The sequence below is a fragment of the Amphiura filiformis genome, chromosome 11 (genome assembly GCF_039555335.1).
Source record: "Amphiura filiformis chromosome 11, Afil_fr2py, whole genome shotgun sequence".
Classification (NCBI taxonomy): domain Eukaryota; kingdom Metazoa; phylum Echinodermata; class Ophiuroidea; order Amphilepidida; family Amphiuridae; genus Amphiura; species Amphiura filiformis.
In genome coordinates, this window is record NC_092638.1 from 4,278,830 (window position 1) to 4,294,741 (window position 15,912).

At 35.9% G+C, this 15,912-nt stretch overlaps 1 protein-coding gene across 3 annotated transcripts in view; it reads left to right on the plus strand.

Moving 5' to 3' along the window:
- The window catches only part of LOC140164242 (P2X purinoceptor 4-like), a 194,108-nt gene that overhangs the window by 98,071 nt on the left and 80,125 nt on the right, over positions 1-15,912 (plus strand). For 2 of the 3 annotated variants that reach the window (XM_072187506.1, XM_072187508.1), the window contains exons 3-5: positions 3,500-3,574; positions 6,277-6,358; positions 7,892-8,009. In XM_072187506.1, the coding sequence (XP_072043607.1) occupies positions 3,500-3,574; positions 6,277-6,358; positions 7,892-8,009 (275 nt within the window). The remainder of the gene's footprint in view (positions 1-3,499; positions 3,575-6,276; positions 6,359-7,891; positions 8,010-15,912) is intronic. The other variant, XM_072187507.1, reaches the window with a different exon arrangement.

The window sequence follows — 15,912 nt, forward strand, 5'->3', positions numbered from 1 at the left end:
TTTCCCTCCGGGGTCATTTTGTCTGTATAGAACATTTTGGAACACTACACTGTTAATTGGAAAATAAATTGTATAATCCAATTCAGTTAATAGTATACAGTCAATACATATACCGGCTATATATGTATCTAACCAATCTGGCAAATTGGGTTAATTGAAACATTTGATTATTAATATAACACCGATTTATACATGTTTAACGCAAGTGCAATAACAATAAACGGACATTCATATGCATCGTATATCATTAAAGCATAGTAATAGTGTCTGGGGATTTCTTGGATAGTGGGTAAAAAGATACTATTATATTACTGTGGATAATTTGCATCCACCACAGACGATTTCAAAAGGCCACGTGGTAATTTGAGTTTGCATTTTGTAACGCGTTAATTCCCGCGAGGTTCTAAGTATCGCTATAATATGACCACGTCCCTTCGTCATGTTCAATAATCATGGGGATAATGATTAAAACGCTGTCAAATCACTTCATGGGTATATTAGCCGATTGGTAAAAGTCATATTATACAGGGTGATCAAAAGATGAATAGAGTATTAGAAATGAAGATTCAGTTCAGTTCATTTATTATCATGTAATTCAAGGCCACAGGCCCACAATACAATATATTAAGTACATAATACAAACACAACATCAATAACATAATTAAGATCGAATCTCTAATTTTCATTGCATAACAAACATATTTAGATAAACATTGTAAGTCATGAGCATTTTCGGTGCTCATTAGTGAAATAAATTTGGCTTCATTTGGTGCATTTATAGACCATGATGGTAACATTTCAGATCTTATATCTACAAAAAACGGACATGACATAATAAAATGATACTCATTTTCAATGCTTGCGGTGTTACAAAGTGAGCAAATACGATCGTAATAATCAATATTTTCCCTTCTACCCATTTCGACCTTCAACATGTGATTTGAACATCTGAGTCTAGAAAGAGACTTACGATAACGATAATCACAAATTTCAAGCAAATATTTTTCTGGTGTCAACAATGTTTTAAAATTTCTATATGTCCTTAACTTGGGAGTATTACACACCATTCTTGAGACGCAATATCACACAATCGTCTTGAAAGAATGAAGATTCAGTGATATTGCAGTTAGGTAGTTCTGGCAGTACATAGAAAAGTGTGTTTAACTATTCATCAATACGCGGTAAAATAATATGTTCATAATAATTCAAATTCCTATTCTAACGAAACTAAAAAGACCGCAGTTAATTGAAACACTTGTTCATTAAATTAGCACCGATGTACTTTATACAGTTGATCATCGGGGATATCATTAAAGTGTCCAGTGGCTTCTAGGATTTGTGGGGTAAAACGATACTGTTACGCTATTAGTATTAACCATGGATAATTTACATCAGCTACAGACGATGAGCTACAAAAAAGTCATGTGGTAATTAGAGTTTGTATTTTGTAACGCGTTAATTCCCGCGTCAATCTTTAGTTCCAATTTATTAGGAAATAATCCTGCACCGGCCATCTACCCATGATTTGAGTTAATTAAAACACTTGCTTTTTTTTAAAATTAATTTTTAACACAATTGCAATGATCACCAGACAAGAGATCATTCGTATGCTTCGTATACTTTAAACAGTTGTCATCAGGGATATCAAAATAACACAGTAATAGTGTCCAGGGGCTTCTTTGATTGGTGGATAAAAAGATACTGTTATATTACTATGGATACTGTACACCAGCTACAGACGATTTCAAAAGGCCACGTTGTAATTTGAGTTTGTATTTTGTAACGCGTTAATTCCCGCGAGGCCACATCCCTTCTTCATGTTTTATAATCAAGGGGATTATGATTAAAACGCTGTCAAATTACTTCATGGGTATATTAGCAGATTGGTAAAGTCATATTATACAGGGTGATCAAACAAACAAAAAGAGTATTATAAATGAAGATTCATTGATATTGCAATTAGGCAATGTCTTAAAAAGTGTGATTATTTTATTTATCTATACGTAGCATAAAACTGTATGATTCGACTATATTTGTATAGTATTTATAAAGCGTGACCAAATCCTTATGTCATTGACCACTATACAGTAACGGATGGGAACTCTTTAGATAAATATCATCAAATTTATGATTTATTATTATTACACATGGGGGGATTCCGAATTTGCAATATGTTATCAAAAACAACATTTTGAAAGTATTTGCCCACGGAAAAAATATTTATCGCCAAATAATCAAAATAGACAATTTTGCTACACAGTAGTCTCGCGTTGCTTACCGGCACGCGCCTTTGCATTTAAATGTACAGGAAAACCACCCGCTGTGTAGAAGGTCATTTGGAGACTTACTGTCTACAAGCTGTTATGGCAGCGCGGAGGTGGTCACGTGCGTATTTATAAATACGTTTTTATAAATATAGTCGTAGCATACTGATAAAACATACAAAATTGTTCTCCGATATATGTCCGTGATACAAACATTAATAGAATACATCAAGTTAGTGTAGTGCGTGTAAATTGAATACCTCATTTGAGGGGATTGTTGGCGGTGTTGGGTGTGTTTGAGGGTGTGTGGGTGTATTTTCACTACGTGCTTGCGATGAGTAAAAAATATACCGTACATAAAGGCATTAAAAGATATGGTCAAACTACTTTGGTCAAATCTTTGTATGCTTACACTGCATTATTATTTTCTCTTGTTCATTGTGATCCATTTAAAAATATATATATGGAATAAGAACGTAGTTTGGATATTATTTGTGTGTATGTGAGGTGTGTAGGTGGGATGTGCCTGCGGTACATCGAAAATACCGCTATACAATGCGTGTGGTACATCTTTTAAACCGATACACAAATGTATTACTAATATTAGAATAAAGTAACCAAGTACTTTAAATTATGTGTTTATTGTTCTTTGCAACAATAAAATTAAAGTAATTATTTGTTTATAGAAAGAAATATATTTGTAATACTGCTGTTGGCAATATACTCAAATGGGTACACACTTAGGAACACACCCCGACTATACCTTAACCCTGACCTCTCCACCCGGGTGTCGACTGCAGACGACAAGTTACACATTTTTTTTACAAATTCAAATATTTCAGAATTGCACATTTTCATGGCCATATTTGGAATCAGCATGAAAAATGCATTCAAATGAGTACAAACAAGCCTAAAATTGGTTCAGTGGTTATTGATTGTATGAATAATTCTGCATATTTGTGTTATAAAATAATGTTTACTCTTTCAGCTCTCTGGATATATACATTCCTGATTAAATAACGCGACAACAGCCTATAAAGCATTTAAGCTAATACACATGGATTATATAATGAGAATGGTGCGTTTTACAATTGAAATCGTGAGGGCGCACTCTATTATATGGTGGCGTAGTTCCGTCAATGTACCTATTTGAGAATAATGCCGCGGGAAGCAGGAAACGGAGGAGTGCTCCTACCAACTGATATTTCATCTGTTTTTCTTTTTATCCCGTCCAGCAGCAAACGAACGCTTTCTTTGTCATGACCAACATGGTCATAACACCAGCACAGACTCGTTCAACGTGTGCGGAGGTAAGCTGGATTCAGATCACACCTAGATCATGCCTGATCGATGTTTAAGGATGAGAATGTTTCTGGAGATATTTAGCCTCTATATATTGTGATAAAAGTATTCATGGTTGTCATGTTAAAACACCGTGTATAAAGTGCTATATATGGAAGTGCTACTTTGTAGGAAAAAGCGAGTCATTTGCCTGGTGTGTGCATTAACATCTGCTATTTTCGTATGGGACCAACGTTAAGAAATTTGCCACTGGAGATATTTAATACTAATACCTTCAGTAAATTTGATTTAAACCGGCGATATCTGCAAATATTATCCTGAAATTATAACGTGGAATATATAATATTTACGAAGATGAGGATACACAGAGTTTAATGCAAACGGTATGCCGTATGGTTGGGCTCTACAGCTGGTGTTCTAGAAGCTAATAGTACCCCCAATTAAAACTTGAAAATGTTATATAAATTACGCTTCTTTAAATTGATTTGATGCGCGTAAATGCACGTAAATCGTATTATCGTTTGGCTGCTTTAAATACGTTGACGCAATACCTGTTGATGACTGCGGACCAAATTGTGATGATATACTCAATGAATGCAATAATTACCACCTGTAGTTCACGTGTATACGAACCTGATTTATTGCACATTTTGCAACACCGAGCAGGAACAACAGTTGATCTTATAATAAGCGCATTATTTAAAATCACGTTTTAGTTTTGTATAATCACTTGCGTATTTTGCCAACTTTGCACCTATGCACACTTCCGGCACAAGGGAAGTGAAATTTAAAAAGGCCCAAACCATCACATACCACAAAAGAAGCACACAGGTCAATGAAAAGGGGAAGTAAATATGTTTTGTAGCACACATGCATGGATAAAGTTTGCTGTGTTTTAAAACACTAAGATTTACCTACTCTAAGCTTGTGTTGTGTGTGTGACTATCGGCAGCCAATGTAAAACCTAGTAAAATGCTGACACAAAAAAAAATGTCAAAATGCAAAGCTCACGGCACACAGCAGCTGCACACTAGCATGGAAAAAACACAATTATCTGGATATAATATTAATACATTAAATGTATCTGATCATTATCATAATTACCAAGATATTTATGACCTAAGACAATTCCTTCTGAGCATGTTATATTTTTGCATTATCTTTCTGTGAGAAGGCATTCATATCTTGGCAATTATTAAGTACATATCACATAATACATAATTTCATAATACTCAATATTAATACAGTGTACTTCTTTCTCTTTCCTTTCTCCTCAATTCCTGCTATTTCCCACTTTCATTTTTTGTTTATTTACGCTTGGTATACATTTCATACGATTACTTTATCTTGAGATGGATGTCATTATTTACCCAGTCAACATGTCCACGTGAATCTCACGTGAACCTCACGTAGTGCCCACACGAACGCCATATGAAGCCCATATTATTTCGTCAATTGTTAGGTCCTGGGAAGCGGATTAGCGTAGCGGTTCTGTACTCGCTTTGCACCACTGAGGTCCCTGGATCGAGCCCGACAGTTCTCGACGATTTTTGTACATCTGGTTTCCAGTCCGTTCTGACACGTTTAGTCCAGGTGTCCGGTTACCTCCTGCTTCTAAAAACTGGACATTCTTCTATGAATGTAAAGTTTTTGACCAATTTCCGTATTTGGTATGATTGAAGCTACAATGTACCGGTACAGGCCTATGGTGCAAATAGCCAGACCTGCAAATGGCCAAAGTAGCTGAAAGCGCCAACCTTAGATTAACAAATACACAGATTGGAATTTTTCATTGCTGTGCCCTCTAAACGTACTCGAATTCAGCTGACGCCGGTACAGCGTCCAGACCTGGCGACATCGCTAATCTTACGCGCAAAGTTTCTTTTGTGTACGCTCGCGCTATTTGCGCTATTTTTTAGTTTGCTCACGCGGTACCTGACTTGGCGTCGATCCCCACATGCAAAATGCCATGATTCCGCGGAATGGCGCCAACAAATAAACCAAACAAATACTACTTAGGGTTTCGTGAAGCTACGTGAGGTTCATGCATCAATGTTGGCTGGGTAGTTTCAGTATAGGAGTCAAAGAAGTATAAAATGTTGCAATGATAATTCCTCGCGGAAAAACGTAAAAAAGTAAAAACAGATTCGACGGTACCATTTCAAAGGTACCATTTTCACTAACAAAAAAGAACTACTTTTGTAACAAATTCTTGTGACTGAAACTCTACTGCTTGTATCATATCACGCATATATTTATGTTTTGTTTGCTTTGTTTTTCGTATAATAAAATTTCAGGTTGATATTTTGCTGTGCACACTATACGTTTTTTGTTTGTGTTTAAGTGATCACATACGTATATTTACGCTGTATATAAACATGCAGAACACTGAAAAAGTCAAGTACTATAACTTGAATGATTTTGTTTCTTATATTTCAAGGAAAATTGTATTTTCATTTTTAAATAACAAAAACGCAACCAGACTTAAATTTGTCTTAATTTGATTTAATCATCAAAAAAGCATTACAATATAAGATCACATTTGACCAAGTGGTCATAGACAATTTAAATGCAGCTACAACATATCGTACACGATTGGAATTCCACTTGTGACTATTACTTTCACTTTGTTTCTGGTTCTATATTAGATCCCTCCCAAAATTTCTTTGATTTATTTTCCCGCCCTTTTCTTGCCATTTCCTCTTTTAAGGACCCATGGATCCGCACTCCAAACGTGAGATGTGAATCAGACGATGACTGCCCTAAAAATATAGCAGTAATAGCTGGCAATGGTAAGAATCAATTAAAATTAAAATAAACATAAATAGCGCCCTCATTTTTCACACAAATATACCACAGAAAAACTGAAAAAGATGAATACTTTTATACAGAAAAGAACATCAATGTTAATCTTAGTGTAAAAGTTGTTGGTATTGCCCAGGTCTATAATTGAAAATAAATTATCAAATGTTGTGTAAGAAACAATGATGAATAATCACATAAAAAAAACAATATTTCCTTTTTCTTCCTTTTTTATAAGTTTATCATAGTTGTACTGTTATTTTGCTAGTTTCCATACTATTCAAGTGCATTTTGGTCCTAATGTGTAAAATTATATTAATTTCAATGAAAGGGCGGATGAAAGGGTAACAACATGTAAATACACAGTAACGTAGCGTCATAGGGGCACGGGGCATTTGCACCCCCAATCGATTTTAAAATTTAGAACATCCCATAGGTAAATTGCAGAAAAAATGGTTTGTGTGCCCCCCGGTGACCCGACCCCTCAATAGCATGACTTACGTTACGCCAACGTAAACACAATAAGGGGATGATACTCCTTTTTCAAATATCAATTTCAAATATCACTCAAAACCTAAGAAATCAAAATTATGTGTTTATCAATGCATGATTTGTAACCAACAAGGCATAAACGCAGGGTTTTTAAATCTATTCTGGTTTTCTAAACAAACCTTTTAGCTTTCGGTAGCGCTCGGGTACTCTTCACGAAAGGGCAATAACCCCTATTATGTCCCTATCCGTTTCACAGTTCTCATCTTTTTAGAAGTGTTATAAAAAATGTCGGTGGCTTTACCATTAATTTACTTGATGTGTAGCAAAAATCGTGATTAAATTCTTAAGTAAGCTTTGCTATTGCCCTCACTTAACTCTATACATTTATGTATGTATGTATCACTTCCTTTATACAATGCACTTATAAGTAATTGTCAAATATGGTTAAAAGTGTGAACCTACGTTTCGAAGTTCTAGTCTGTTTATTGACCGAACCAGTTGTTACTTCTTTTTCCCAAAAAACTTTTTTTCTGTTCTTATTTATGTGTACTATTACATTATGAATGAGTCTATTACAAAATTATTGACTTGAAGTTGGCAAATATAAAATATGTTAAATTAAAATCGAATGGATTTCTTGAGCGAATGAGGGGGGAAGATAAAAGAGAACTTGACCATTCTTCTCTTTCAAATTCTCCATGGTACTCGTTTTAAAAGAGCTATTATGCAAATATTATGTTTATTTCTGAACAAAAACTGACTTGGTTAAGTACACCCTCAATTAAAAGTGTGTCAGACTGGGTGTCTTCCTACCCAAAGCGCCCTTAACTGCAAAAAAGTATTTCTACGAAAGAACCTCAGCGCCTTTCCTTACTTCTCCACAAGTTTTTAAATGCTCTTGATGTATCAACAATATCGATACAATATGATGAATTTTATGAACAACTACTTACCAATAGAAATGTACAGGTAATATAATTATGCATACATTTATTTATTTATTTATTTTATTTTATTTTGTGTACCAATAGGTGTTAGAACAGGTAGATGTGTAGATCAACCTTATTGGCCGAAACCTTCCGGTTACCGACTAAATAAAACTTGTGAAATTTATGCGTGGTGTCCTCCAGAAGTTGATCAATTACCAAGGTAAGATCTATATAAACTTGAAACAGTTCCACTACCTAATGGCGCACCTGGGCTCCTTTGCCTTGGGGTAAATGTCATGTACAAATAGAGAGCTCCCTCCTATAAAAAAAAAATCCACACAACAATTAAGGATATGTGCCCTTATTTGCTGGTGGGATTTTATGGGAGGGCACTTTTAGTTTGTGTCTCAAATTTCAGTTATGTCAAGGGACCCCATAGCGCCATTAGGCGAACGTTTACGCTACTTTGATATAATAAACTACAGAAAGTAATGACTTTTTGACCTATTACTTATAAAGAAGATCTAACAAGTTAATATAATTCAAGTGAAATATATAATTACAAAATGCGAAATGTGTGGATCTTACAGTTTGCCAGATCTAGTTTTTTATTCTTCTTTTTATGGGCCGATTACCATTAAGGTATCATTTCTTGTGGACCCGGCAAAATTATAAAAAAGGATATCTTTATGGATCCAAAGAAAAGAAACCTTAGGGGTTCATATAGGGTTTCTTTTCTTTACTTTTACAGACCCCTAAGACCCCGGGCCTGGGGGTAACGCATCCCTTAACCCCCACCAGTTTGTCGGCGGTGCTAGTAAACATTTAAAAAAACCAGACACATTCTATAAAATAAACAATTGTTGGCAGAAGTCCAGCTGGCAGCAGTTTTCTGGTTTTTTTTACAGATATGTTTCTACAGTGTTAAACATTCTCGAGCAAAGATACAAAGAAGTGCAAATTGCTTTCATACAAATAATACCTTGAGGCAACAAAAGTATGACGAGCATGATAATGATAAGTTAGTTAAGACTGGTAAGGACTTCACGTGATTATTGACATGTTAAGGTTGACAAGAACGTATACAATGGTATATTTAAAATGTGTCTTTTTTGACAGTATGTGTGCCGTGGGTAGATAATCTGCCGAGAGCTATGTTCTAAATAAGTGACCTAGGAAAATATACCATAAGGTTAAAACATTTCAACAAAATTTCTTGAAGACAATCTAGATTTCTTTACATGACAATTACAACGCCATAAGGCTCTTAACGTCCTTCACCGTATAATTTGGACTTGAGAGTACTCAAGTTGTGACAAAACTGTGATTTTGTCAAAATAATGACGTCAATGCATTTTAGAGGTTGTGAAGCAAGTTTAATACCGACAAATGGCCATTGTACGCGTGCGTGTACGTACTGCGCGATTAACTTAACGCGCGCGATTCGATACTGTGACTAGCGAAATACGCACCTATTTTACTACCGAACATAAAACGAAGCAAAGTATAGCATGAAAACATGCTCACTATGAACCCAAATGGTCTCAATCCCAAATGCAGAGTTCAATAACCCTCATTTAACAATCATAGCTCAACATTTGACCTCAATTATTTAAGTATCAGCTTTTGTACTTGAGACAATCAAAGGTTATTCTATGGATGTATAAGCTCATACTCAGCTTGTCTATAAATAAGGGGCAATGGTATTCGATGGAATAGTGCCGCAATTTACACAGAAAGTATGACTTCAACTTTCAGCACCAAACCCGAAAAGTGTTCTGCTTCCTGAAGATCACGAAGACATACGATTCTAAATCCAAATGAATTGCAGTGAAAATGTGATATGATCTGATTGGATCATGAAGTGCTCACAAACTCTAAACATGCTAAATATTGGATATAGTGATCACTGAGTATTACAAAAAAAACGAATAACCAAGAAGTGCAATTTCCAAAACACTACAATTCCACTCTTAGTAGTTTCACTCTTTTACGATTAGAGGGATACAAGGTCACCACGCATTGTGCGTTTCAGCGTAAAATATCTTAATTTGCAAAGTTCTGCAGAATGATGTCACTTTTCATCGCATCGTGAGTCCTGTAAGTCATCGTAAGTCAAAACCCATTGCTCCCATTTTAACGCTTCCATAGGATTGTTTGCTAGAACTATAATGGATTTTGACTAACGATGGATCGTAAATGGTAGCATAAATTAACCCCAGATTAAATTATAGACCCGTTTCAATATATAATGGGCCTATCACACCTGTGGTATCCAGAGCAGTCTTGATTGGCTCGCTACATACGGTATTACGTAATTAATCTGCATATCAACAACCCAGAATTACTAACGAGCCCACGCGTAATGCCAAAAGCAGCAGTTTTGAACCTGATGTAGGGGTGCGTGTGCACGAGATAGGTATTGATTGTTATGCAATCCAGATTTTGATCTCCCATGTTGTATATTCAATTTAAATGCGTCTTTACATTTTCTCCAATTAAAGAGCTTATTTCCACAAACCCATGTTTCTGATTTACCTGTGCAATATTGCGCAATGGGAGGTATTATAATATCAGTTGGATGCACTGTTACAAAGCCAACAGTGGATGGATGCGCAGTAACAATACTGTGTGAGGCTTTGTTTCCCAAATGAGAACAATAGTCTGCATATTGTTATCCAGCATTGTTATGGTAAATTTAATGGCTTGTTGATGGTATAACTCATTGTTGCTAATGTCAAACTTGTCAAAGTAATTGTGATTGTATCACACAAGTAAATGAGACACATGGGGTTGTGGACTTAACACGGTTTGGAAATAAGCTCTTCAATTGTAGCAAATATTTACCAATGTCCGGGGTAATAATGCCGGTTCTGGTGCAGAGAAATGAGTAGTTTGTCATATAGGTGACTAAATATCACAAAATCTGTTCACAAAACAGGCAGGTTCAATGTCCTTGTATTGACTTTCATAAGGCACATAATAACATTATCTATCATACATGAATGTAAGCTTATCATGCTCATATTATGGCAAACCATGTGTGATCATTCATGATGTAGTTTGTAGCTCAATTTACATGTTAATTGTGTGGGTAGCCTGGTGTATTCATAAAGACACCGAAGTCTCAGGTGGTTTACATTAATGGAGATATAGTTTCAGACATTCAGTCGTGACGAGCTCTTATCATCCTTACTTTGAGGCTTATTACCTTCATTTATGATCACCACTGATTGATATCTATTCCATTGTTTTAGTTGATGTGGGTAAGACTGTTATCACGTTTGATGTCTCTGTGGAGTATAATATTTAAGGTGTTTCTCATGACAAGCAAACATATTGATAATAAAGTATGCAGCGGCGTCAACCAGTCTTGAAAATTGGAGGAACATTTGGCCTAAATTGTCAAAAAGTGGTTTAAACAAGTTGCAAATTTTCTCAAACAGTTCGGTTGTCAGAGCGTAACTTGATTTCATTCATATTTTTTATTCAATTTGTGACAAAATGTTTGAAAAGTTTTAGGATCCTTTTCCAAAATTCATATCAGCAGTGTGCTATTGGTACCTGCGGTCAACAGCCAGTTCCGGACGGTTCCGTCCGGTAGGAACCGGTTTCTATTGTTCTAAACAATGAAAGAGAGAGAGGGGCGAGATAGTAGCGGCCTTGTCGGGTTAGAAGCCGTAAAACGCTGGGCCAAAGTGCTCTCTTAAAAATATGAAAATACCTATTGTTACTACTTTTTCACATTAGCAAAGGAACCGCGAGAACTAGGACTATTGATCATGTTGCGCGCATTATTGACACTCCTTGACAGATTGCCTCTATGTAATCATTTCATTTGTAATGATTTATTGAACCAATCAGCAACATGGTAAGAATGGTGGTATGGCTGAAGAGGATTGATCTTCTAAAAGCTGTGTTTTAATTGGTCCCTCAAATGATTATATCGCGTGACTAACCAATTGGAAACACTGTTAGAAAGGCAGTAGTACTCAAGGGGTTAAAATCATTAAACTAATGTTTACTTTTCATCGCAAATGTCACGAAACTGTAAGAAAAGCCTTTTTAGATTAACCGTCGCCGTAAGAAATGATTCTTGATGTTCGTAAAAATCTGTTAGTCTTCACAAACGTAACTTTTTTATTATAGAAGAGAAAAAACACTTTAAGGTAAATTATTAGATACGTCGATGATTTATTTTCTCAGGCAATATCTTGTTTGCAAGTTTTGTTGCGAGTGAGATCGATCGGGTTACGTTCTCGCGCGAGATAAAGTGGTATACAATTTTCTTCTTTTGTTACCAAATAGGTTTGTAGGTCATGAAGCTATTAAATTACACCAAATTCCGTATCTGTGGTTTCATCACTCTATAAACAGATTGGAAGTTTTTCAATGCCTTAAGCAACAAAACAGGGAGTACGGAAAACAGTGGAACGGATGACATTTTTGACTTTCTGATATTTTTAAATAACTTTGAAGAAGAGCTTCAAGATTGGAGAAGCTTTGTGTATTTTTTAGAAACCCAAATTGCTCCTTAAAGTAGACACCTTATTTCATGATGATATAGGACAGATGGTGGTTTACATACGTTTGAAACTTTAAATCTTATCATATGAAAGTCAGTGTTAGACCGGTATATTTGAGACAGCTCAGAGAGACAACGGGTCTCACCATGTTATGTAAGTTCCTGTCTCGGGGATCCTTTTACACAGTCGTATTGTGAAGAGGAATGAAGGGCTTATCTTTATTATGACATATCCATGTACTATATAATACAAATAGTCCAAACCCTTGAAAAGAGTAAAGCTGAATTTATACTCCATCGCTGAGCGACGAGCGCTTGATATTCGACCAATGAGGTAGTGCGTAGTTTCCAACGCAACAAAATGCGCTCTACCTGATTTGCTTAAAACCAATCGCTATCGCTCAGCGATGTAGTATAAATTTAGCTTTATGCTGAAAAGCCGATGAAATGACGTTTACCTTCTTGAACCGGAAGGGACAACGCGCCTCATTGGCTGGTGATCAATTAGTCTTTAGAAGCGACTGGACTCGGAGCCCCAGGATTTACCGGAATACCAGTCGCCCAACAGCTCATAGGATAAAGTTACGAAAACAAATGTTCATGCATAGACGGCTACTAGGGTTATTATGGTCTATTTTGACATTGACTCAACGGAGCTCAGACACGGATCAACGACCTGGTGGTTACCTATGGCGCTTTAATTCCAGATTGACTCGGTCTGTGCCGTCTATTCATGATTCATCCTAAGGGCTACAGCGAGAACTGACACATACATACATATTGGCACAGTTACGAAGTTCAGATAAGATGAGGAGTGGCTGCCCTAACGAGCTTCTGTGAGTTACGAATCCGAAGTCCACTCTATTGGTAGCGAAACAATACAATCTGACGTCATGCATAAGTGACTCACTCAGCCCCTTACCTAAACGTCGTAATTATTAATGACTTACGCCATAGACTACTAGTACTACGCTTTAATTACACGTTTGATCCGTATCTGTGTAGTCCGAATTACAAAAGCACCGTGTTGTTGGCCGTCTTGGGACGTCAACATCCTAGCTCGTAATATGATGACGTAATAAACTATTAGATCGCTAGTAACCAATTAATACGTTTATTAAGATACTGTATTATGTACATAATTAAATTCCCAAGGTTTCCTTTAAGATGAAAATCCATTTATAATCCAATGTTAAGTGGCTCAGATTTCTTACAAAACCTTGACAAATCAAAATGATGATACTAAAGTTTCTGTTTTCTGACGCAAATTGTAAGTGATACATATTTTGTGTCTGAATGAAATCAAACCCGATATCAATCAGATGTCCCGGATTTATGTCGTAACTGATCTTTAAGCGTCTGTCTCAGACTCAAATGATAGTTATCGAACCATTTAAAGCATTTGTTTCAAATTATCTTGACAGTCAATAAGTCGTATTAAATATCAGTGTATGACAAAAGGTTCCTCAATCAAACACAACGTTAATTCACTAATACAAATAACTGCCAGCTTTGATTTGTCAAATCTTCAGCGATCCAGACAAATTAGAAATAATTTTATTTTGAAAGTCTGTTATTCCAATCTGTCATCATATCCCAATATGCAATAGTAAGAATAACAACATTTCTGTAAGCGCTTGCTCTAATTCAACAGACATGAACTTTCTGCTAAGCTAAATAATTGTGCACTTTCTGATACAAGCATCATAATTTGCACATGGTCCAAACTTTATTTTAAAATGTGGAGGTACTTTGTATTTGACCCCTAGTGACCCCCAAATTATTCGTCTGATCATAAGGATTTCAAAATATATGTTTGTGCTATCTGCACCCGATCGTTACCAAGTTATTATACAAAAACCTCATTTTTGGTCAAAATTGAATATATTTGGTTGTACATGGGTAAATATTTCAGGGTACAGGGTAAAAAAGGTTATAGACCATAGGCTACTGTTGATCGTTAACGTATGTGCTCATAACAAGTAAAGAGTACATTTTAGATGGCAGATACTATACCTTTTCTCAGGTGGTGGCCGCATTGCATTCTCTAAATTCAGTAAATTTTCATCGTCAACCGTGTAATTGAATGGGATTATTTTGAAATTTTAAAACGTTTGAAATATCACAAACAAATGGGCCTATGTTGATAAATAATATAAATACAAGCTAAAACCGTTGGGGTTCGATAATGAACCCCACAAAACTAACCGACTATATTGGAAAATGCCAAACGGCCGGGCGGTTTCACAAGTTGCCGGCTCGATCATGCCTTTTCTTGATTCGCATGTCAAGACGAACATTTTTCAACCATTTTCACCAAAATTTGTTGAAATTTTTACCCCTTTACAACTAAATATGTGTTGTTTTTACCCAAAAGTGATGTTTCTGTATCATAACCCAGTAAACGATAGGTCGTAGATAGCACAAACTATGCAATTTTGAACTCCTTATGATCAGACGAATAATTTGGTGTATCATTTAACAAGATTTGAGAAATTTCGTGATCTCTGGCGTTCACTAGGGCTTAATCCAAAATGCCTCTACATCTCAAAATAAATTTGGACCATGTACAGCATGTGTGCAAATTATGATGCTTGTATCAGAAAGTGCGCAATTGTACCAAATGTGGGAGCTTAACGGCTTAACTAAGAGCGCATATGCATCATATTTCACTTGTCTGATGATCTGCCCTTCACTCTTGTTGTTCCTAAGCTGCTGTGAACCACTGATTGGTCCATGTGGTTGTCTTTTATAGTGCCTTGGTGCCTATATAAGTTCTTGACCTGTGTCACTTCCCATGGGCTATTGTTCACTCTAGTATTTTATATATAGAAAAAACCTCCATGTATCAAACTCCCACCAAAAAGAATATAACCCATGATAGAATTACCTTTATCAATTTATTAACATTTTATACGGAAGCAGAAAATCGCTTCAAATCCCCGGGATGCTCCTTCTATAAATCTAATGTACCTGTGAAATAATTGACCAATGCTGTCTGTTCTATCGCAGAAGTCCCGTGGTCGTTCAACTTGCCCTGCCGGGTTTTCATACTTACTACCGCCAGTAAATGAATTTCATTAACCACCTCAGTAATCACTCGCTCGCTGCTAGCGATTTAGTATAACCTTAAGTTTGGTCCGCTCGAGGGGAGATGACATGAATAATTTAAGCAAGGCTGAGCTGTCACGCTTCATTACACATTTGATTTACTGCCCATCTACTTGTTTCTAAGTTTATTTTGCTGATGTTGACTCGGATTGTTTTAATACGGACGAGTTCCTTTACAGTAACATATTTTTACCAAATTTAAAATTTAAAAAAAAATTAAATTTGTCTTCCTGAATTTTGTCTATCTGTCGCATTTAAAAAAAAACAATTTTATGGTACTGACGTTCACCAAATGCGACACTAAGAGTCAATTCTGTGTATAAGTGTCATATAATTAATGAAACACTCTCTTGCATGTTAATGCTTCTGAAAGACGCCACATTATATCATGTAACCAAACTTGACGGCTAGGCTTGTGACTAGACGCCATTGAAAACACTATTTGGTTACATCCACTAGAAATGTGACGCAAATTAAAATTCTTGTA